This window comes from Mirounga angustirostris, unplaced genomic scaffold (assembly GCF_029215605.1).
Source record: "Mirounga angustirostris isolate CCGP_5_RB_7025 unplaced genomic scaffold, mMirAng1.0.hap1 SCAF_13, whole genome shotgun sequence".
Lineage (NCBI taxonomy): Eukaryota > Metazoa > Chordata > Mammalia > Carnivora > Phocidae > Mirounga > Mirounga angustirostris.
In genome coordinates, this window is record NW_026991721.1 from 8,434,844 (window position 1) to 8,460,317 (window position 25,474).

The window sequence follows — 25,474 nt, forward strand, 5'->3', positions numbered from 1 at the left end:
GAGTATTTATTATATGCTAAGCACTGCATTATCTGCATGTCCACATTTGATCCCCATAATATTATTACAAGGTAAGCACAACTATCTCTATTTTAAAGATTAAAATTTAGAAAGACTAAGTAATCTGCCTGTGGTCTTCAGGAAGGAAATAAAAAGTAAAGGGTGCCCTTCTGCCGCAGCTGAAGAGCTGCAGCCACGGCTCTGCAAACCCCATGGTCATGGACCTCAACAAGGACCACAAGGTGACCAAGAACGTGAACAAGCCAAGGAACTTCTGCCGGCATGAGCACCTAACCAAGCACATCACATCAGTGTAGGACAAGATCCGAGAGGTGTGCGGTTTCACTCCTTTTGAGAGGCACCCCAGCAGGAGGAGCTGAGCAGCGTTCTGGCTGCCACCAGGATAGGAAAGTGGCTGCTAAGGGCTGGACCTCCTCCCCATTCTGTGCATAATAAAATGTTTATAGAAAAAAAGGAAATGGTATAATCAATTTTATAAGTTTATCCTAACAAAAAAAATCTTATTTTTATTTTAAATATTGTAACTCTGTATATGATTTCATTTGAAAAAAGGGATCTACTGTCAAAGAAGCCTGGAAAACCAGAGACCCCTACATAGATTTAAGAGTGACCGTATAGTGAGTGCAGAACTTAGGGTTGTGGGTCCCTTTTGGAAACCTTTAAATGTCCTTTTCTTCTTACACCTTCCAAGATCCCAGAACAGATAGCATTTGCAGTAATGTAACTGAAGGCTGATTTCGAGAAAAGTAATCATTCAAATAAAGAGAAGACAAAGGAGGGCGCCTGGGTGGCTCAGTTGGTTAAGCGACTGCCTTCGGCTCAGGTCATGATCCTGGAGTCCCGGGATCGAGTCCCGCATTGGGCTCCCTGCTCAGCGAGGAGCCTGCTTCTCCCTCTGACCCTCCCCCTTCTCATGTACTCTCTCTCATTCCCTCTCTCACATAAATAAATAAAATCTTTAAAAAAAAAAGAGAGAAGACAAAGGGAAAAGCTTCTAGTACCACATAATAAATCTGGCCTGAAGAGTATTCAGTAAGGTCCAAAGTAGAAGAATGCATGACTTCTCTTAAGCAATACTCACAAAACAGTACTATAATACAATACTGGTTACCTACTTTCAGAGCATAAAATCTCTGTAGTATAAGATCAAATTAATTAAAAGTTTCATTTGCTGTCGTTCCCAGGAGGAATTCCTTTATCTTTGATTGCTAAATAGATTTCACAAGGCCCACAGCAAAAAACCCAAGTGCTAAGCAGTGCTACTATTATGGAGATTTAAAAGTAAGCTTTGTGAATAAATAAATGCCTAATGATATTCTTAACACAGCAACTGCTCTAGGGCCAACCTGTAAGGAAAGCAGAACCTTGAGGAAAAAAAACAAACAAACCAAAAACCTGAAGCATAAAAAATGTTTTAAGGAGAATATTAATTTTAACAAGTGGTCTACTGCTTTGGGAAATATTTGTATAAGAAAAACAAATCAGGCAACCACAAAAAAAAATTCTACCTTTCCCCATTACGCAGTGTTGTTTTTATTCTAGCCGTAATTTTGGTGATATAAAATCAGAGACTTAGAAAAATGACACTCTGATAAGTAATCAATCACAGCAGAATTAATCACATGTAGTATTTCTAATGTAAATGATTACCTGAGAAGTTTGTGAGAAGTCTTGCTAGGGCTTGCTTGTTTACCACTTCAGTCTTACTAAGGCTCGAAATAGTATCTACCCTAGGAGTTTCTTTGCTAATTGTGGGCTTCTTAGAAATCCCAAGATCAGATCCAGTATTAACTTCTGTGTGTTCTAGGACATCATACGATCTCTGAAGCCAAGAAGATTCTGGATCACATGTGAAAGTCTGCTTGAGTATTTCTTCAGGAGAAGATTCTACATTATCCAGTACAGAAGCTGACTTCTCAACCTTCCTTTCACTCAGTTCCTTAAGTGCTTTGATTGTGAGCTGTTCCTGTTCTAAGTCAAGAGATGCTGCTGGAGTACCCTGGGCAGGGAAAACATCCAGAACCGTACTTTCATTAGTTTCTTTGCTTTGTTCAGTGTGTTTGCTTTTTCTATCTTTAATTTCAGAACCACCTGATTCATTTTCATGCAAGATTTCCACAGCAAGAGTTGTTTTAAAGTCTGCAGTCTTCTCTGATGTTGCCTGAAAGGCATTTCCTGCATCTTTATCTACAATTCCTTCCTCTCTGGTTTCTGTAAAGGCTGCTATCAGGTCCCCTGGGGAAGAATCATCTGCACCTTTAACACTTTTTTCATGTAATGACTCCAAATAGGCAGAGGTTGTCACATTTAGTGAGAATTCTGTCTCTGGAAGAACACTTGGAGACAGAGCTGAGGGATGTTTGCGGTTCTCGGTTGCAACAGGCTTTTCAGGATCAACTTCACTCATACTACCCGACTGCTCCACCTCTTCTGACGTGCCATTCAGATCAGGTACTTGTGAACACGCTGCCTCACCAGCTGGACTCCTTTCAAGAATATCAGGCTGAACTTGCACTGCCTCAGAGCCACTGACTGGCCCTTCAAAGTTTTCACATGTTTTATTTTCCCTATTGCAATTGAAAATCTCTTCGATTTCTCTTTCATCTCTTTTTACAATAGCACTTGGAATGGAAACAGGTTTTTCAGCCTGAATTTTGTTACTTTCAAATGAAATACTGGTTGTAATGTCCTCTATTACTGTGTCATCAGATTCACCAGAACTATCAGCCTCTGTGGCTTCTCCTAACACAGAGCTCTGCCAATTCATTTCACCTTTCACATGGCCATCAGGTAAGACCACTTTCACATTAGCCACTCCAGAACCCAAAGAGAGACTTTTCTCAAAAGGAGATCCAGGTAACTCTGAAAGTGTGTTATCTTGTTTCTGCACATTGCCTCCCACACCTTTGATACTGATTTCCTTCGTGGAATGGAGACCGTCTGGCATAGGTTTTTCCGTGACAGCATTTTCTCGTGGGAGAGATGCCTGTGCCCAATCACCTGCTGATTTAATGATGGGAGTGCTCCCACTAATAGAACATACAGGAAATTTCTGGTGAGCGTTAGTCTTAAGATTTACAATTGGGATTTCTGAATTATATTCACTCATATCAAGTCCTGTAGTTTTTGTGATGTAGTCAGATTTACTGCTCTCTTCTTTCACTTGGGGAACCAAATCCCAAGTCAGTATTTCATTAGTAAAGTTATGCATATCATTCACACATCTAGACACTTCTTCCAATGCTGCAGTTGTGTGCGAAAACTGTCTAGTGAGCAATGCAGAGGTTGGGTAACGCCCTGCCTCTTTACTTCTCAGTGGAAATAGTTTGTCACTAGACTCCAAAATGTCTGCAGATGATTCTCTATCAATGTGCACTGCCCACCTACCAAAATCATTTGTGCTCTCCTTACAGGCATCTTTAAATTCTTTGTCAAATGCTTCTTTGTCAATAATTACTTCAAATGGTGACTCAGGGGAATCCTTTTCAATAATACCACCTCCTGAAACTTCAGATGGGGATAAGGAATATGTACAAATGCCTTCTGCCTTAGGCTGCTGGGCGAGTGGTTTCTGGGCTTTTAGCAAAGTGAACTTGTCATCAACATCCAAGCCAGTTTCATCACCCGTACCTGGTACCTCATTTGGGTTCCTGGACTCCTGATTTTTATTTATTTGCTGTTCCATTAGACCAACTTCCTTTGAGAGAAAAGCAGGACGATCAGGGAAACTGACCGGAATGGAAGGACGGTTACACTGAACTCCTTCTGCAACAGAAACTGGGGAGTATGCTATGTCTTTACTAGTCCCTTGAAGCTTTTCCATCTTTTTCACATCTAGTAGATCCAAACAGTCTTTTCCTCCTTTGGCTAAAATAGGCTGGCTGCCTAACACTTTGCTTTTTTCTCCATGTAGTACTGTAAGGTCAGTGTTATGCATTTCAGAAGACGAAAAAAGGGAGGAAGTCATAATTTCTGAAGGTGGCTCATCAGAGCAAAGAGAGCTCAATCCCTCTATAGTCAGAATTTGAAAGAAAAAAGTTTGTTTACCAGGTACAATCACACATTAGCTAGTCAGGCCAAGCAGCATGCTTTTCATTTTGCAAGTTACATATATATATATATAGACACACACACACAGGATGTATATATATACATACACACACGTAAATATGTAACAAAACAATGATCAACAATTAACCTATAAAACATGCATAAAAGTGCCAAGAGTGAAACAGAAAAGCTGTATCATGCTACAAATTGCAGATGACAAAAAATTTTCATGACAAATACTTTTCAGTCTACTTTTTCCATTGTAAAAGTAGAGCATAAAGAAGTATAATGAGATTGGGAAATCTGGGGAAATTTTTTTTCCTTTTTTTTTTTTCCTGGTAGAGCTATTCAATGTAATCCATACATAACTCAATATTATGAAGTACTGATATGTTCTTATCTGTAAGCTGCATAATTCAGTACACAGAGTTTCTACAAATCCACTGTTATAGTCTGACAGTTTGAGAAGAAAAAAAAAAGTGACCACAGTTCTTTTTGATTCTTAGGAGATACAGTGGATCCCTCCTGAGCCTAAGAATCAGACTAGAATTATTCTATTCTATCCACAGGGAAGATTGGTCTCAGGTACAGACGGCCTCATTTTAAACTAAAGAGTATGAAATGGTTGGCCTGCTCCAAAATCTCTTGCACCAACTTGCCAATTTAACCAACATTGAACTGTGCAAACTGGTAAGGTTTGTTCTGTGGTTAAGAAGAGTTAACGCCAGAAACCCTTTTAAAAGAGAAAATATCCTTCTAAAAGTAATACATTAATTAAATCTTATTAGTTATTAATACTACAACAGCCAGTGATTTATCATATTGTTTTCCAACTTTCCAATCTAGCAAGTTTTTCCAGAAGAAAAGATCAAAACAACTGTCCCAAGGTAAGTGCTGTCTCTCTTGCACATTGTTGTTATCTCTGGAGTTAGAACAAAGTAAGTCTTAAATAAATCGTTCCAAATGAGTGAATCAAAGACTGTTTGGCCAGGTGAGACCTAAGCAGGCTCAGGACAGCACTGCCTTGAGTGTGAATGAGTGTGAATTTATGAAAGAGAAAAACCTTTGGGATTACTTTTATTCAGCTTATATTCTTTTTCATGTGAGAAGCTGAATAATAGAAGCAAAATTGTGACTTTATTCAAAATCATTTCATAAGACTGAAAAGAAATAAAAACTAAATATCTTACTCCAAAAAATAAAATTTAACTATTATAAAAATGTTTCCAAATGCCAGATAAAGTTCCTCTATTTCAACACATGACTGAAATTTCATGTAATAGGATATGACCTTTAGAACAGTTTAACTGTTATCTGGGTATTGGGGGAAAAAGTTTTTGTAAATTGAGGAAAAACACAGTTTGGTGGTACAAACTGTACTAGTGGGACAGAAAATACTTGAAGCAAGCTGTAATTCACATTTACTTTTTTTTTTTTAAAGATTATATCCATTTATTTGACAGAGAGAGACATAGCGAGAGAGGGAACACAAGCAGGGGGAGTGGGAGAGGGAGAAGCAGGCTTCCCGCTGAGCAGGGAGCCCGATGCGGGGCTCGATCCCAGGACCCTGAGATCATGACCTGAGCAGAAGGCAGACGCTTAACAACTGAGCCACCCAGGCGCCCCAATTCACGTTTATTTCTAATGTAGTAAAGATGGTTTGCATCTATCATTATATAGTATTGTTATTTAGTACTCAGCAAGACCAGATTAAGGAGACAATATAAATGAAGCTCAGCATTATAGATTAAAAGGTTCAAAACCCTGAAATTTAAAGAACTACATTTTTAGTAGTTCATTTGTAGGCTACATTTAAATCAGAAATATTCCATGATCTGAGCTATGTTATTATTACTGAACTTATTGGTTACTGTTTCTACCATGAAACATTCAATGGATTAAATATGGATTAAGGTAAAACTGGGAACCCCTCCCTTCAAACATGAATGGAACTCTGACATGATCAAAACTGACTCCACCTTACAGGGAATGCTTGGCTTGTATATTTTATAGAGACTGAGATATCAGATAATTTAGACCAGCCATCTTATAGACAAAAGTGGACAAAATGAATTAATAATTCCACAAATATTAATCGAGTGCCTGTCATGTGTCAGACACTGCCTTAGAAACTAGATTAACAGTGGTGAACAAAACAAAAGATCCTTGAGTTTGTGGTGCTTAAGGGTACCTGCACCCAGAGCAGGAGACAGACAATAAGCAAAATCAGTAAGTAAAGTGATGATGTGGTGGTGGTGGTGGGCCTGAAGAAATGAAAAAGAAAGCAACCTGGGGTGCCTGGGTGGCTCAGACGGTTAAGCGTCTGCCTTCGGCTCAGGTCATGATCCTGGGGTCCTGGGATTGAGCCCCACATCGGGCTCCCTGCTCAGTGGAGAGTCTGCTTCTCCCTCTCCCTCTGCCTGCTGCTCTGCCTACTTGTGGTCTCTATCTCTCTGTCAAATAAATAAAATCTTAAAAAAAAAGGAAAAGAAAAAGAAAGCAACCTACCCTGAATGCTAATAGAAGAATGTGCACATTACTGGGGGAAAACGCATGGTGGAACCATTCTAACATGCTTTGTCAGGACACAACCTGGTCAGTTTTCCAAGCCTTGTTTCTCTCCTTTCTTCTTTGAACTCTTAATACTCCAAAAGTTTTAAGTTAGGTATATAATAATCCGAGGTAAAGCCAGAAGATTAGGTTAGAAATCTTATTCTCAGAATACTAGCAAGTCCTGCAATAAATAAAACTTATAACATTCTTTAATTAAGACTCTTTAATATGATGTCACTATTATGCACACACAAATAACTTTAGTCATATTTCCTAATAATTTTGTGACAATATATGGAATGGATAGTGCTTTCTCGGGGGTTAGCCTAGGGTGCAAACAGAGCTCAATGCTGCATTAATTTCTCTGAGACTGTGAGATACAGGAACTAGCTCTCACCATTGTCAATCAAGCTTTCCCACATGTAGCAAAATAAGTAAGCATCCTCATCTGTGCTTCAACTTTAATTATCATGTTTAGAATTTCAGCAAATGAAAGGAAGTTTCTTTGGCTAGTTGAAACCCTAACAAACTTGGACAGAGCTGACTTGTACAGAGACAATGGAAAAAACTGGGCTGGAAGTAAAAAGTTTATAAAGGCATGAAAACATTAAATAGAACGAGACCAGAATCTACTAAGCCTTTTTTAGAACAGCTCCCATAAGCAAAGACTCTTCCAATTAGTGAGTATGGCACTTAATAGTCACTGGTGTTGTCCAAGTCTATAAAACAGCAGAAATCGCCAGGGAGTTTGAAGGTTGTTAGTTTTTAAAATACCATACACTGTAAAACTGCCTGATAGAATGACTCTGGATCATCTTACATCTCAGAAAATGTCCATTCCCTTTGCCTTTTCAAAAGATCCAACCGGGGCGCCTGGGTGGCTCAGATGGTTAAGCGTCTGCCTTCGGCTCAGGTCATGATCCCAGCGTCCTGGGATCGAGTCCCGCATCGGGCTCCCTGCTCCTTGGGAGCCTGCTTCTCCCTCTGCCTCTCTCTCAATCTCTCTGTCTCTCATGAATAAATAAATAGAATCTTAAAAAAAAAAAAAAAAAAAAAAGATCCAACCGTTCACATGCACTACAAGAGACTTTCAACATTACTCAAAACCAATGTCTGTCAAAAAATTCCCTCATTATGAATATTTTCTAGTTATTTGCTGTAATAGGATTTAATGTGCATATTCATTTTCAAGAATTCTAATTACTTAAAAATATGGTATGGCTCTATACACCTAATAAGTTTGTTGAAAAAGGGAATTATAGGGCGCCTGGGTGGCTCAGTTGTTAAACAACTGCCTTCGGCTCAGGTCATGGTCCTAGGGCCCTGGGATCGAGTCCCACATCGGGCTCTCTGCTCCGCGGGAAGCCTGCTTCTCCCTCTCCCACCCCCCCTTGCTTGTGGTTCCCTCTCTCACTATGTCTCTCTCTGTCAAATAAATAAAATCTTTAAAAAAAAAAAAAAGGGAATTATATATGGTAGAGGTGAAAAATGTCATAACCCCATAATAATCATGAGAATGTTCCCAAATTTATCCAGTACTGAGCTGTTTGCTTACCCGTATCTTCCTAAGGTCTAAATACTTATAAGTCTCCACTTAAGTGTACTATCCGAAATAAGACTAGGAAATTAAGTTGGCAGTCTAAATTTCTAGACCGCTCCCAGACCAAAAATTTCTATTAAAAGATGCAAAATCATTTGATCACACTTACTAATCGTGTGGCCTTGGCAAGTTGATTAATCTCATCTAAAAAACGGTGATACTAAAGCACCTAACTTGAGAATTGCTGTGAGGATTAAATGAGTTAATAGGTGAAAAGTTCTTAGAGCACTATCTGGCACTTAGTAAATCCTCAGTAAATGTCCCCAGACACCACATTCTCAAAAAAAAAAAAAAAAAAAAAAAAAATCTCCTGACACAGAGACTCCAGATCATATGCTTTTTTGATAGGGGAGAGTATATAAATCCTCATTCAGAGTTTTAGACACTTTTCCCTCCTACCATTCTCAAATAAAAGTAATTTAAAGAGCTTTTATCTATTTCAAAAATTTGGGTGATGCAACTTCTGAATCAGTTATTACAAAACAAATGTCTATGGCATTCCAAGAATCATACTGGATTCTATGTAGGTAAAGACATTTAAGACGGTCCAACACATAAAAAAATGGAAGGCAAGGTTGAAAGAAAAAAGAACTTTTTCTGAACAAAATGTTTCATTTTACCACCACCAAGGCCAAAGTATATTTTAGTTCAATGTACAACTAGCTGAACAATATAACAACCTGGCACAAAAACAGTCTTGGATGCCGTCTTTTACACTCCCTTTCAAACTTTAGAACTACTAGTACTTCATGTATTATCTCTGCCTTACTGACTCAGAATTTCCTGAAATGGATGCAATCTGCATTACAAGTTTCCTAGGTAATGAACCTGGTTTGAAAACCAGAACTTTATGAATTTTAGAAAGGTAGAAAAATTGAGCTGTACTTCAGAACTCTAGTCTTGTAAAAATCCCACAGGAGATGAACCTGACGCTTTTCACTCTCACTCTTGCCCCTGTCCTTGTCCAGAAGCACAGCTTACAGTTTAGTAGGGCATGGGTGGTCCTTTTGTGCATGCTTCAAATACTTCTATCTGCTAAGTTTGAAGTATAGTAACTCGAAATTTTGATTGGAATAAGGCAAAAGCTCCGTTTGATTGGAGAATAAGGTGTGGGAATTCAGGAAGAATTTTCCCTCTTCCTTGCCTGCAGTATTTTATATCTCAGAACAAGGTGGGGAGTTAAAAATGACATGAAAAATCAACTTCCAAGTGAATACTGTGTTCACATCAAGTAAATACACTCGAATTGAAAAAAATCTCTTCAAATATTGTTTACTCTATCCTTCAAAATAATTTCTCTTTACTTTGTTTCTTGTCCCCCAAACTGCCTTTTCAAAAAAGACTTAATATTTTTATTCAGGTGTTGGTAACTTAATTACTGAAAACAATGTGATCTAGAAATAAGTAATTAATAATGAATATTATATCCTATTATCAGAGTACTTCCTAAAAAGAGTGAATAGCTTAGAATCCTGTTTTAGATACCATTTGGTTACTTTCCAACCCTCCTCACTAAGGAAATTCATTACTTTTAATTAAAAGGATAGCTGTAACATGGAAAAACCATACACATCAGCAAAGAAATACTATGCTTATTCATACAAGGGAGGCTTGAAATATTCAGGTATAGGTTTTCCTACACTTGAATTTTCTTATGTTCACAAAACAGGAAGGAAAGACAAATTCTCGTGCAAAACAGTATCAGCAACTTTCAGCCACAGCATCGAAATAGGAAGTTAGCCAGCAGACACTTTGCAGCCAAGCTAATCCTAAACAAAAAGTCTCTTCTGTACAAAGAAAAATGTTTTGCTCTTGTTAAAAAAAAGGCTGTAACTGGCAAATTTTTCCCTCAAATGCCTGCCCCAAAGTCCAGTGTTTAACTAACTTCCTATTCCAGATGCCTACTGCATTACTCAAATTGAATGCAAATGTTCATTACTGCAAAGGTGCTTCCAGTTCTTCAGGTTCCTCTCTTTCCCATCTTATTTTTACCTACTTTTCTTCCATGCTTTCTAAAGAAAATCAGCGTATTTTTCAGCCTCCACTCTTTTCAAAGGTTTCAAAAGTAGAAACCAAATTTCAGTTTGATTTTGTGCTCATGGAGGGAGCAGAGCCCCCTGATGATACTAAATTTACATCACTAACAGCAGTAATATGGTTAAAATAGAATTTCTGCCTCTTCCCCTGCTCTTATGATTGTAACATTAACCTCAAAATGACATCTCTAAAAATATCTGCAAACACTAAAATACAACTAATATACTTTATCATGGGCAGTGTTTATGAGTATGGGCTTTGGAGTCCTACATCTGTCACTTATTCACTCTGTGATCTTGAGCAAGTTATTGCACCATTTTAAACCTGTGTCAACTGGTAAATGAGCTAGTACCTTTCCTCCATAAAACTGGCTGTGCGTATTGAAACAATTCACATAAAGTACTGAACACAGTAAAAGCTCAATAAAAACGAGCCACATCCTACATGTATACCTCTGTTAATATCTTTATTTTACATTACAGGAAAACGCCATTAAAATTTATTCCCCTATTTTGAAACACTTAGGGATTAGGCTGAAATTAAATTCTGCTTGATAAGAAAGAAGGAATCAATAAGAAAAGACTACAAAGGACCTACTCAGGAATACAATTTATTTAAAAAGAAATCGATTATTCTATTAATATTGTCATTACAAATATATTTAATAGCTGTCAAAAAGTTTGCTTTGCTAACTTAAATAGCTGTCTACTTCAAAGTAGTACAATTTAATAAATATTACATTAATTTTCTTTTGAAAAATTTAACTGCCCTTCCTTTATTCAGTGCAAATTAATGGCAGTTTTTTGTGTATTCATCTCCCTGAAGACCAATAATAACTATCTCAGGATTGAAGAGGTCATTCTCAAATATAAAAATGTCCTATTTAATAATTGCTATATTGCTTAGATATATAAAAGTAAGGCTAATTCTCCAAGGCTAAATAAGTGGCTAAGAGTATGGAAGCCAGAGACAGAGGAGTTAGTTGGGTTAATGCCAGTGATGGACTCAAGGTTCTTCTTGGTGGTGGCACTCTGAAAGCCCTGCATTGGGCCAGACTGGTCCCAGCAATTCTCCCCAAGGGGTTAATCCAGTTAAACAAGGACACCAACATCCTCTTTCCTTATTTTTATAAGGCATACTAGAAGCTACCATTCTTGGCTACTCTAGAATGCACCTAATCACTTGCCAAGGTGTTTCCTCAAACAACAGATTGATCTCTAGACCTGCCAATGAAGTAGAGTACCAACTGGGTTACTTTTCCATTACGTGTTTTTTTGCAGGAGAAAAATGCTAGTAGTAATAGAGGCTAGACTGGAACACCTTCAGGGATATGGCTTTTTTAACTGCCTCTTTATAATACTCTTTTAACAATAACATTATCCTGAATCTGCACTGCTCTAAATAACTCTTTTTAAGCAAAAAGGAAAAAATGGCAAATCTATTTTCTTTTACAAACTTTCATACTCACTGTGACGCTGAAGCCTACTTAAACATTGGTTTTTAATTAGCAAAATCCTTATTTACCTCTATTCTATTTGAATGTATGTGTAATTTTTCCCAATAGGAATGAAATAGTTTTTTAAGCTATAACAGTTATCTTGTCGACATTCCATACATTAGTTATGTTGTATTTGGCTTGCATTGTTACACTATTTAGGATATCGATTATTCCCCTTCTGTATGAAAAAAGTGGCTGAAAGTTCTAACCTTGAAGAATTGTATTTTAAAAGATCTAAAATATTTACAAGAGAAAATGTAATGATTTGTTCTATCTACATTATGCTATTTTTACCAGTTTATCTTCCAGAGTAGATTACATGTAATACCTACTTGCCTAAATTATTAAATTGCTCATAAGGAAAAAAACTCTTTAAAAAATCAATCTGGTTGGATTTCAGATGTCAAGTCACTTTATAGGTTTGAATTATTTTTCTAATATTCACAAAATATCTATCTTTTAATGCAAACACTTAATTTCAAAGGTCATGATTTGACCCACAAGTTACCCAAATTCACCCAAGACACATTACAAAGGGGCTGGGGGACCTAATATTATCAGTCTGATTTAAAAGCAACAAATTATCTACCATGTTTCATAAGAAATATGCTACATTCACTTTATCCCATTATGTTTTTATTCTTATAAGGTCAAAGTCTTGGGGCCCGCCCCTGGGTGGCTCAGTTGTTAAGCGTCTGCCTTCGGCTCAGGTCATGATCCCAGGGTCCTGGGATCGAGCCCCGCATCGGGCTCCCCTGCTCAGCGGGAAGCCTGCTTCTCCCTCTCCAACTCCCCCTGCTTGTGTTCCTGCTCTCACTATCTCTCTGTCAAATAAATAAAATCTTTAAAAAAAAAAAAAGGTCAAAGTCTTCCTACCAAACCAGCATCCAGACTTTGCATCTAGAGAATTCCAGCTGGGACAGTAATCTGTTTGCACAGGGCTTCTCAGACCTATCTAGTGAGTTTAATTACCTTTTTTTAAAATAAGGATTTTCCATTGACCTATATTTTAGATTGAGTACACCAGACAAATGAAACTGTGCTTATTACTAGTGCGACTCGACAGAGCACATAGTGCTCTCTCTTACAGATTCTTGATAGTGCTACCCCCGCAAACATACAGCTATCACACTCGATTCCCTTCTTCACTGGCTGGCAGATTAAACAAACAAACAACCCCACAAAGCCACAGCTTAATCTCTAGGAAAACAAGCCTTGCTTGCCAAAAAGTCAACTGACTTGTTCAGTGTTCCTAGGCATTTTGGAACCAGCCTCGCTCTTGGGACAAATCTCAGATAAATTCACACTAAAGTACTCTAGCTAAGTTAGTGTATTAGTAGTTCAGTGGAAGCACACTTTTATACTGTTTTTTCCAAATCTACTATCTCTCCAAACCAGTGACATAACTGCAAATCAGTAGGTTAAATGCATCCTGCACTGGGTTGTGTTATGAGCCACAATTCTGTCTGCTCTAAATTCTAATTTTTAAGAAATGCTCAAAACTGCACCTAAAGCTTATGTGCTGTTAAAGGGTTCACCTACCTAGTCTTACCCTATTTTATTAACCTTTACAGGAAATCCAAAGCAAACTACTAAATATGAAGGACTGGCTTGTAGTTTTTATTTCAAGGGGTTTGGGAGCAATAGAAAACTTGCGCCTCATATCCCCAGTTACAGCCTCTTTCTCAACATTTTTCTTTTATTAATGCACACAAAAAAATGACAGACTTGCCTTGTGAGGTCGAAAATAGAGATACAGGCTGAGAGGAAGAGGAAGAAACAAAGGAATCTGAAAGAAAATATACAGCATGAGAATTTGACAACCTCACACAGGAATTTTAACTTTAACTCTCCAACTCTCCTTTTTTTTTGGCCAAGCATCATAATTTCATTGGGTTTAAACAAGAGGGGAAAACTCAAATCTTTATTTCCATTTACTGTTTACACTCACCTGGCAGCAAAATCTTATTTTATTCTCAAGATGCATTTCTAAAAGTTAATCAATTTTTTTGGTCAAATATTCTCACCTTCAAAGAAAGAAAATAGGAACCTCTAGCATTTTTAAACAAGTATAACCTCAAGAAAGAGGATACTCCCTTGCAATTCTTTGTGGGAAAGAAAAAATAGGTACCTGAGTACTAACTGATACTTGCTTTTAACCATTATCAACTGCATTTTGAAGAGCTGGTCACTAATACAAGCATTTGAAGTTATAAACTTGGCAAATATGCAAAGCTGACCCTGAATACTTAAAAAAAAAAAAATCACAAATAATCCATTAGGAAAATAAGACTGCACGAGAAATCTTCCACCTTCTAAAATTATAGTCCTCTAAATTTGGCAACATTTATCAAAATTGTAAATGCATGTACTGTCCCCACCAATAATAGTTATTCTTTTAATTTGGCCAGTTATGCCTCAAGAAATTTAACCTACAATATTAGCACAGAGTACAAACCCGTGTACATGAGAATATTCATCAGAGCACTGGTTATGAATATTAGGAATACTCTAAGTGATCATCAACAGGAAACTAAATAGTTACATCCAAACGATGGAATACTTGCTGCTATGAAAAACAGTAAAGTACAGCTATGTATGTTGATACAGTTGATAAATTAAAAAAGCAAAGTGCAGAAGTATATACTTGTGCCCCCCCTTTGTTGCTAGCAAAAGGGACTCTGAGGTCTGAAATGGGGGAGATTTGCTTTTCACCACCACCTTTGGCCCTTAAAAAAAAATACAAACCAAGCATATAATTCACTAAAAATGGAAAAAATTAATAAAAGTAGAATGTGAAAAGCAGCCCCCCCGCCACAAAGTGCCCCTAAATATACTGGCCTTTACTCCTTTTTTCCTTGCAACTATAAAAATGTTTTCACAAATATTAGAAATGTACTTAAAATAGGGAGATTGATTGCTTTAAAGGACTGGGCTATAGCTTGTATTGATAAATACAAATTTATTTAGTCAATAAATATGAAGCACATTAACAGCAACAGAATTTAGTAGACCACAGGCACAGTTCAGTAACTCAGGACCAGAATTTAAAAATTCACTACTTTTTAACTCTCTTAAGATGAAGCATCACATTTACCACTACAAATGAAAAACTATTCTTTTTTGGTTGTTTTTGTTTTGTTTTTAGTAATCTCTACCCCCAACGTGGGGCTTGAACTCTCCACCCTGAGATCAAGAGTTGCACACTCCAACTGAGACAGCCAGGTGCCCCATCCCTTTCCTTTTTTAAAGCAAGCATTTCTGCTTCTTTAATGTTTCCAGATGGGTTCATCCCTATATTTACCTTCAACATTAAATCTCTGCCAGATGATGAGTTTAAATCTGAATAAACCTGAAAAACCAAATGTTAATAAGTTCAGCCGAACGCCAAAAAGGATCCTATGAACTTGACTATCCACCTCCATGTAACACCCCCTCGTAATGGAAAATTTCAACATACAAATTCTTATACACAGCATCTATTCTGACACAAAACACAGATAACAAGTAACACTTTCCAACAATATTGCATGAGATCTTCTAACTCACAAAACCACACTGTATTCATATCCCATATTTATGCCACAGGAAACTAAACTCAAGAATGGTGATCTTAATTCTCAAATGCTATTAATTAAATCAAACATTATCATTAATAACAGTAATCATTAGCTAGGTCCAGGCACTGTATCAGCACTGGAATAGAGATGACAGCTATGCCCACATAACTGAAGGAGAAATACAAGCCAGTAAAACTGCATGAGTTGTGGGAAGGCAGCAGAGGCAGGTGAGTAGGGTACATTGCAGAAGAGATGGTAAACTTAGTCTTTAAGGTCATCAAGTCACCACGGCAGGGGAAGCCATTCTGGAGAGAAGGAATAACTTGCCACATTCCAAACGACTTTAAATGTCATGTAATGAAATTTGGATTATATCCTATATGTGATGAGGAATCACACTGACAATATCACAGGTGTTTTAAAAAGAACTATGGCAGCAGGTAGAGCATAGACTTAACTGGAAAGCTACTGCATAATCTTGGCATCAGTTTATTTGGTTAGTAAACTTAGCAAAGGTCTATTAGAGACTGGTTAAGTAAGTTTCCATATATCCATACAATGGTATACTATTCATTAAAAATTGTGCTGTGGGTAAGAATTTATTGACACTAGAAGTTGTTGATAGGATACTGAATAAAAAAGAACAGTACAAAAAAACTTAAACGTGACCCAATTTTGGTAAAAAATACAAATTCATGTAAGATGAAAAAGGGATAATGATATTTCCTGAGTAGATTATGAAAATTAAAAAAAAATATTTTTTCTTCTCTGTGTTTTTGAAAATAATGAACTTGTATTCTTATTTCAAAAAAGCTTATTTTGTTACAAATGAAAGAATATATATGAAAATGTTAACTGGGTGGTTCTACTCGCTGATTTTTAATTTTCTTTGTATTTTTATTTTCCTAAATTTTGTTATGGACATACATTTTTCAAGAATTATAAATTCCTGGGATGCCTGGGTGGCTCAGTCAGTTAAGCATCTGCTTTTAGCTCGGGTCATGATCCCAGGGTTCTGGGATCAAGTCCTGCACTGGGCTCCTTGCTCAGCGGGGAACCTGCTTCTCCTTCTCTTGCTCCCCCTGCCTGTGCTTGATCTCTGTCAAATAAATAAATAAAATCTTAAAAAAAAATAGAATTATGAATTCCCAACACATACCTAATTCCCCACTTCTACAGGGAACAGGTTAGCAACCTTTGAAGAGAAAAAGGATACCTAAAATGGGATCTCTTACCAGGTCTTTCAATAAAACTTGAGTGAATAATCTTTTTAGTCTTTACACCACTAGATTTTCAATACTCGTAAGACCCTAATCTGCAACAAACTGTCAAAACTACCCCCCCAACCCCCGCCAAAAATCCTGCCTCTTTGAAAACAGGTCCTTCCATTTACTGAGTCCTGAATATTTGTGATAGACACTGAGCTAAATATTTATATACATATTAAGTGAAATCTTTACAAAACTCATTTAAGATTAAAAAAAAAAAACCCACAAAAACTTAAAGCTTTTATCAGTACTTGAATCTGCACTTTTCGGGGCGCCTGGGTGGCTCAGTCGTTAAGTGTCTGCCTTCGGCTCAGGTCATGATCCCAGAGTCCTGGGATCGAGCCCCGCATCCAGCTCCCTGCTCCACAGGGAGCCTGCTTCTCCCTCTCCCACTTCCCCTGCTTGTGTTCCCTCTCTTGCTGTGTCTCCGTCAAATAAATAAATAAAATCTTTAAAAAACAAAAAACTGCACTTTTCTTTAAAGTCTGTGCCTTTCTTTATCATTCTACCAGTAAGATAAGATCTTGTCGCCTTACCTCTTCACCCTTCTCTCCAGCAGCATATTGAGTGGGTGAGAAGTGGAAAAACAGGAGGAAAAAGACCAAATGGCCCACTACTGAAGGTTTTCAAATTTGTGTCAAGCCTGTGCTAGATATTGTTGGGGGTAGAGAGGAGAGGAAGAGAGGTGCATTGGATTGGACATGAGACTCAAGTTTTGATTGAGATGGGGGGAAAATAAACCAAATAAATCTGTTTGAATTTTCTAACCCTCAGTGAAAATACTGTTCCAATGAACTGTTCATTTTAGTGATAACTGTCCCTCAACACCAGCAGAATAAAAACTATATACATATATATTTTAAGATTTTATTTATTTGGGGCGCCTGGGTGGCTCATTTGTTGAGCATCTGCCTTCCCCTCGGGTTGTGGTCTCAGGGTTCTGGGATCGAGCCCCGCATCGGGCTCCCTGCTCCGCAGGAGGCCTGCTTCTCCCTCTCCTACTCCCCCTGCTTATGCTCCTTCTCTCGCTGTGTCTGTCAAATAAATAAATAAAATCTTAAAAAAAAAAAAAAAGATTTTATTTATTTGACAGAGAGAGGGGGAACACAAGCAGGGGGAGTGGGAGAGGGAGAAGCAGGCTCCCAGCTGAGCAAGGAGCCTGATGCAGGGGGGTGGGGGGTGTTGATCCCAGGACCCTGGGATCATGACCTGAGCCAAAGGTAGACGCTTAACAACTGAGCCACCCAGGCACCCCCACAAACTCTATTTTTAGAAAAGCAGCAAAGTTACTTTTAGGAACAACTTTGTACAATGAATGACTTCTATATTTAACCTCAAAATGTCTGCCTTTTTGATAGTTTCTATAGATTATTAAAGCATCTTCCAATACATAAGGAAAAGTAGTGTTTGAAATTTTATCTAAAACTAATATAATGAAAATTAGAAATTCTTTAGCTCTTTCAAACACCTTTTCTTTCTACTATTAAAATAAAAGATTTTTGTCATGGGGCGGCTGGGTGGCTTAGTCAGTTAAGCAACTGCCTTCGACTCGGGTCATGGTCCTGGGATGGAGCCCCATGTAACTCCCTGCTCAGCAGGCATCCTGCTTCTTCCTCTCCCTCTACCCCTCCCAGCCGCTTGTGCTCTCACTTGCTCGCTCTCAAAACAAAAACAAAAACAAAAAAACAACCCAAAACCAAAAAACTAAAAGATTCTTGTCACTTACAGTTTTCCTTTTTGCCTATAAAGCTAGGCTCTCTGAAAAGGGTTTTTCCACTCTTTCCCATGACCACAATTCCTGATGGCAACTCATATCATTTCCGTAGAAGCTGCTAAACTGAGCCTTTTAATACCCACTGTCCTATTAGAATTCCAGGGATAGGCAGACCAATTTCCCCCCTGCAAACTTTATGCCATTTTTTTCCCTTATATTTTTGTTAGGACCTCCACTGTATCACTGAATATTATTAGTGGTGAAAGAGGACCTCCTTACCTTGTCCAAAGCAGTTCTGATTTCATGATTAAGGCTTTTTTAAAAAAACAGAGAAACTTTTTATTTTAGAGTAATTTTAGATTTACAGAAAAGGCCCAAAGGTAGTGGAGTTTTGCTTTATATCCAGCACTCAGTTTCTCCCATTGTTAACAAGTTACATTAATATGGTAGTACATTTGTCACATTTAAAGAACTAACACTGACACATTACTAATAAGTAAACTCCATACTTCATTCGGATTTCATTAATTTTTCCCTAATGCCTTTTTTTGTCCCCAAATCCCATTCAGGATACCGTATCACATTTTGTCATCATGTCTCCTTAGCCTCTTTTGGACTATGACAATTTCTCAGACTTTCCTCCTTGCTTTTAATGATCTTGATAGTTTTGAGGAGTATTGGTCAGATAGATATATGAGGAATATTGGTCAAAATGTCCCTCAATTTGAGTTTGTCTTATGGTTAGAATGGAGTTTTGGGGAAGATTACCACTTAGGTAAAGGGCCATCCTTGTCATAACATATCAAGGGTACATGGTATCAATATGACTTATCACAGAAGATGTTAACCTCGATCCCCTGGCTGAGATGGTTTGCCTGGTTTCTCCAGGTAGTATTTTTCTCCCATCCTTCCACACTGCACTCTCTGGAAACAAGTCACTAAGCACTTCCCACTGTAACTCTTCTGAACCCTAAAAGAGTTGGAAGGCTTTCTTTGTACATTTATGGAGTAAATGTATATGCAGTCCAAGAGGAAGAACAAGCAGAATTCTTGTTGCAAAAGAAACACAATTAGAAAGTCTAACAGAAAGAAATAAAATGGACTGTGTAAACAGGAAATTGGTTACAAATATTTTAATGACTCAACTTTTTTTTTTTAAGATTTTATTTATTTATTTGAGAGAGACAGAGATAGCCAACAGAGAGCACAAGTGGGGTGGAGAAGGAGAAGCAGGCTCCCCGCTGAGCAGGGAGTGCTACACGGGGCTTGATCCTAGGCCCCTGGCATCATGGGCATCATGACCTGAGCTGAAGGCAGACTGCTTAACTGAATGAGCCATCCAGGCTCCCCTTAATGACCCAACTTCTAAAATAATGCATATACTTTTAGAAATGTCTTACCCTTTTCCAAATAATGTTCAAGATCAATGTATTGAATCAAAACCTCAGATTTTGTTAGGAATAAGATGGAAATTAAACTTATTTTAACATATTTAAAAATCCTGACACATCAGACTAGCCTACCACTGAGTCCTTATTAGAAATGGAGTCTCTTTGGGGCGCCTGGGTGGCTCAGATGGTTGAGCGTCTGCCTTTGGCTCGGGTCATGATCCCAGGGTCCTGGGATCGAGCCTCACATTGGGCTCCTGGCTCGGCGGGGAGTCTGCTTCTCCCCCTCCCTCTGCCTCTCCCACTGCTCATGCTCTCTCTCTCTATCTCTGTGTCTCAAAGGAATAAATAAAATCTTAAAAAAAAAAAAAAAAAGAAATGGAGTCTCTTTGTAACATACCAAAATGTGGCATTCAAGTGATTATAAAAAGAAACTTTTCTGGATTAAAGCCATTAGTGGAAAATACCATGAGTCCAGAAGTAAACAGAATAGTAAAAGAAACCAATCTTAAACATAAGATATATATATCACAGATATAGTTTTATGGGCTTACATAAAAACTCTTGTGGATATGTCAATTTCCATAGGGGTTAAGTTTTTGCAAAACTCATAATTTAATTTTCAAAAACCAAACATTCTTAATCTGCAGTCTATGAACAATTTTGTAGTTCATGCACTATGGACCTTGTGAAAGCGTATGCAATACTTTGTTTATATCCATGTTTTTCTGGGAATAGAATTTCTCCATTCGGGCGCCTGGGTGGCTCAGTTGGTTGAGCGACTGCCTTCGGCTCAGGTCATGATCCTGGAGTCCCGGGATCGAGTCCTGCATTGGGCTCCCTGCTCGGCGGGGAGTCTGCTTCTCCCTCTGACCCTCCTCCCTCTCATGCTCTCTGTCTTTCATTCTCTCTGTCTCAAATAAATAAATAAAATCTTTAAAAAAAAAAAAAAGAATTTCTCCATTCATTCCATAAATATTTATTGAACACCTATTATGAACCAAGGACTAGTTTTAGTTGCTGAATAAAAATGATTGGTTGCTCATTCAAAAATATCTGAGAGCCGGGGCACCTGGGTGGCTCAGTTGGTTGAGCGACTGCCTTCGGCTCAGGTCATGATCCTGGAGTCCCTGGATCGAGTCCTGCGTCGGGCTCCCTGCTCGGCGGGGAGCCTGCTTCTCCCTCTGGCCCTCCCCCCTCTCATGTGCTCGCTCTCTCTCATTCTCTCTGTCTCAAATAAATAAATAAAATCTTTAAAAAAAAAAAAAAATCTGAGAGCCAGCTTTGCACCTGGTCCTGCTCAGACATTAGAAATAGAGGAGTGAATAAAACAGCAAAAACCCCTACTCTGGTGGAACTAATATCTAGTGTGGAAGACAGACAATAAACAAAGTCAGATTACATACCTTATACATGTAAAGATAGGAAGATTATGACAGATGGTAAGAAAAAGAAAGCAGGGGAGGCCTATAAGTTATTTTTTCTTGTGCAATTTAGATAAGGTAAGTCAAAGACCTAACAAAGGTGAGGGAGAGAAAAGCTGCAAAGATAAATGGGGAAGAGCATTCTAAGCAGAGAGAACAGCAAATAAGACTCTGCAGTGTGAAGAACAACAAGGGAGCCAGTGTGGCTAAAGCTGGGCGAGTAAGAGGGAGGTTGAAGCCAGGTATCATAAGGCTTCAAAAGCCCTCTAAGGACTTTGGCGTTGACTCTGATGAATGTGATCAGAAGCTACTGGAACATTTGCCCATGAATGACATGATCTGACTTATTTTTTCACAGGCTTACACCAACTGTTGTACAGAAAACAGACTGAAAAGAGGCAAGGGATAAAGTTTGAAGACCAGTTAGCAGGTAAGTGCAATAATCCAGGAAAGCTACGAGAGCAGCCTGGGCTAGGGTGATAACAATGGAGGTGGAGAAAAATGGTTAGACACTGGATAGATTCTGAAGGTAGAATCAATAGGATTTGCTGATAGCTGTATGAAGGAAAGAGAGGAGTCAAGGGTACTCCAAGATTTTTGATTTGGGCAAGAGATGGATGACGAATGACCATTTATTGAGATGCACAAGAGTGTGAGAAGAATAGATTTAAAGGAAAGATCAGGAGTTCAGGTTTAGACACAGTAAGTTTGAGATGCCCATTAGACATGAAGACCAAAGATAAAGATTTGGAAGTCACCAATTTGTAGATGGTATTTCAAACCACAAGATGGATATCATAAATGAGACCAATGCAAAGAGAAAAGTTCTGAGAAGTGAGTCCTGGAGTACTCTACATGTTAGAAGTTGGGGAGACAAAAAGAATTAGCAATATGAAATACCAATATTAAGGAAATCCACAGAGTCAGAAAGATTAGTGGTTGCCAAGGAATGGAGGGAGGGAGGAATAGAGAGTGACTGCCACAGGTACAAAGTGTCTTTTGGGGGGGATGAAAATGTTCTGGAACTAGACAGACTTTAAAATGGTGCTTTTTATGTTATGTGAACTGTATCTTAAATTAAAAGAAAAGAAGAAGAACTAGCAAAGGACACAGGAGGAGCAGCCAGTGAGAGTATGTGGTGGTATGGAAGACAAATGAGAAAGGTATTTCAATGAGGAAGCAAGTGATCAATTTTACCAGAAGCTGCTGACAGGGCATTTCAGATGAGGTCTGAGAAGTAGCCACCAGACTTAACAATGTGGAAAATAGCTAGTGAATGTGACAAGAAAGTTTTTGTAGAAAAGTGGAGCAAAAAGGCACCTGGCTGAGGAAGCATGGGACCAGAAATTAAAAATTTTAACTTCAACCAGTAACTGAAGTGAAGAGGGTGACCAAATGATTTTTATCACCTGTTGTTTCAAATTTTAAAGACAGGCAGTATGTATATTTGGAAGAGAACTGAATTGGGCCCTCAATCCCTTAGTTTTATCCTACCCTCAATGTTACAGCAACAAACTTTTAGGCATGTCACTTAATCTCTCTGAGCCTGATTTCTCATCTGTAAAATGAGACTTATATCACTACCTACATCACAGATAAACATAACATAAGGCTTTCTCCTATTAAATATAGCCTCCAGAGATCTAGATGATCTGTTTTGTTTGCCTATCTTCCAAAGAGCTTTACTGTATGCTCAAACATTTGTTAAATTAAGTTAATGGATAGGCAAAACTTAAACCATAAAGCAATACACAAATATAAGACATAAAAATCAAATATTTCTACCTCCTAATTAAAATGAAGACACTTCTTTCTCACTGTTGAAATGCTTTCAGGTAATAGGACAAAAGGGCCTCTGTATCAGTTTTGCTTAAAAAATTTTCCCCAAATACCCTTCAATATATCCTAAGGGCGAGCGGCCAATGAGGAACATGTCAGAAAGCTCGCACCTCTCCTGGTTAGGTTATGACGATGTGCTTACAGGGAGAAATAAAACAGTTGATTGGAGAAAACAGAGAAGTACGTTTCTCTGAAATTAAAAAAAAAATCATGAGAGTGGGCTACCTACTGACAATTACACCCTTTCCTAACAAAATAAAAACACAAATCCTATACAGTATTTTAAGGGATTCTGAGAAATTGCAGTTTCACAGAGTAACATGTTTTACATACATCATGGAAATGTAGCAAAAGACTTCAAGAATGCAATCACAAGCAATACTGATTATAGCTAAAATTACTTGGCATACACAGTTTTTCAAAACATCTTTAGCATACCCAATGACCAAAAATAATTCTAGAATTAACAGCTGTTATAAATGAACTGAATAAAAGGTAAGTCAGTTTCCTGGGCAACTTCTGAATGAGATAATTATATGAACATAATGCCAACTTGATAATTTTTACCTAAAAAGTTTTATTACGAAATTTATATATTTTTCACAAGTTTATATAGTTTAGGAGGCAGTTATAAATTCACCATTAACAATAAAGTCAAGCACGAACTATAAGCTAAGTACATACAATAAATACACATAGTTATTCATTTATTTGGAGCCTTTATAATTCCACTTGGAATTACAAAAACGGTAAGTTCCAGGATTACTACTAAAGAGAAGTACTTTTCTATACAACAAACAACCTCAAACAAAACTGGAAAATTTAACTTTCCCTAAACTTCAATGACATGTCACCAATTCCTTTACTACCAAACTTCATTTACAAGTGCTTGAAACATGAACAGGATTAAACAGGTGAGTCGTTTCCCACCCCCCCAAAAACAAAAACAGTGAGTCCTGTATCTGGACAAATATATAATTTCCTTACCAGAGAATACAGTAAAAGCAGTGAGTCCTATATCAAGACAAATATATAATTTCCTTACCACAGAATACAATAAAAGCAATGATATTCATTTTGTTTTGTTTTCAGACCATCTCTAAAATCATAAAAATTAAAAATGATGCACTTACCAGCAATTTAATAAACAATCCTCTAGAGATTTCAATTTAAGATTAAGGTATACCTGTCAAATGTATGAGACTGGTTTGTTCAATCAGAATGGTTAAATTATTTGTGAATGTGACTCTAAGAGGAAAAAAGCATTAAAAGAACCCTTTTTTGTTTCCGGGAAACAAAAAAACCATCCAACTCAACAGGCAAATGTAAACTATATTGACACGACCATTCTTGCTGTCTCCTGTACTCTTGCTTCCAGTGACAGCAGGTTCATAGTGCATCAGAACTACACTTATGGTTAGAATGCTGCAGACAATACTTAGGCATATCTTTTTTAAACATTTATTTACTTAAGTAATCTCTACACCCCACATGGTGCTTGAATTCACCACCCCAAGATCAAGAGTCGCATGCTTTTTCCACTGAGCCAGCCAGGCACCCCAATACTTTAGCATATTGGTTCACGTCAAGCTATCTACAAAACACTTTGGCTACCCCCCACCTCCCTTCTAACAGATTAGCTGAATGAAAGGGCTGGTAGCTTTAAGACATTAACGTGAAAGGTCAAAAGCTGAAATAGATTCACTTTTAAAAAGAAGAAGTCCTATCAGATCTTACTTCATCTTGAGGAAGATTATGATTTCTCACTTGTAATTCAATTGCTATTTTGTATGTATGTGCAAATAGTTTGTAACCTGCAAACAGATATATCAAATATTAGGTATTTTTACTCAATAAGAGTTCAGATTTTAGGGCACAAAGCAAATTTGCCTAGGTCATATTGCTGAGGCTCATGATATGCACAAGGTCATACAATTAAGAGACAGAATTAGGCTTGAAATCTTTGTGCCTCTGGAGCTCAAATCTGTGTGTTTATCACCATGTTATACTGCCACTGACAATCTGACACGAATATAATAATGTCAGTGCTGAACAAGTAGATTTCTAAGGGTTAAGACAAAAAATGCAAATTACATACTCACATTTGATTGACATGATAGGACAGAGTGTGAAATGGTGCCATAAAAACTACACAGGACAACTAGGTTTCATGAGTAAGGAAAGTAAGTATAAAGCAAAAACTTTTTTTTTTTAATTGTGCAAGCTGTTTTTGCTTTGACTTAATTTCCATGAACAGAGAAAAGAAATGCAGCTTTATTCTGGCATCATGATTTTCATAGCAATAATAAAGAACAGTCGCTGGCAAGTTACAGAATTTCAAATGCTATAAAAACAGTAAACTTCTAAAGTTCAGACAACAGACATGTACCTATACTTGATGCCTAATAAAGGCAATTCTCCTCCTGAAAAGAACACCAAATATTTAAGTTTCTTTTACCTTAATCTCAATTTTCTGCCTTTGAGATCTTTGATTTTCTTCAAAGGCAGAAATCTGGAAAGCC

At 37.6% G+C, this 25,474-nt stretch overlaps 1 protein-coding gene across 3 annotated transcripts in view; it reads right to left on the bottom strand.

Annotated features, from left to right (window-relative positions):
* RTN3 (reticulon 3) overlaps window positions 1–25,474 on the bottom strand; it is a 63,299-nt gene that overhangs the window by 35,149 nt on the left and 2,676 nt on the right. The window contains exon 3 of one of the 3 annotated variants that reach the window (XM_045893442.3): window positions 1,672–3,749. The exons of 1 other annotated variant lie outside the window; for it this stretch is intronic. In XM_045893442.3, the coding sequence (XP_045749398.2) occupies window positions 1,672–3,749 (2,078 nt within the window). Of the gene's footprint in view, window positions 1–1,671; window positions 13,544–25,474 lie in introns of those variants that run through there. One more of the 3 variants, XM_064576262.1, reaches the window with a different exon arrangement.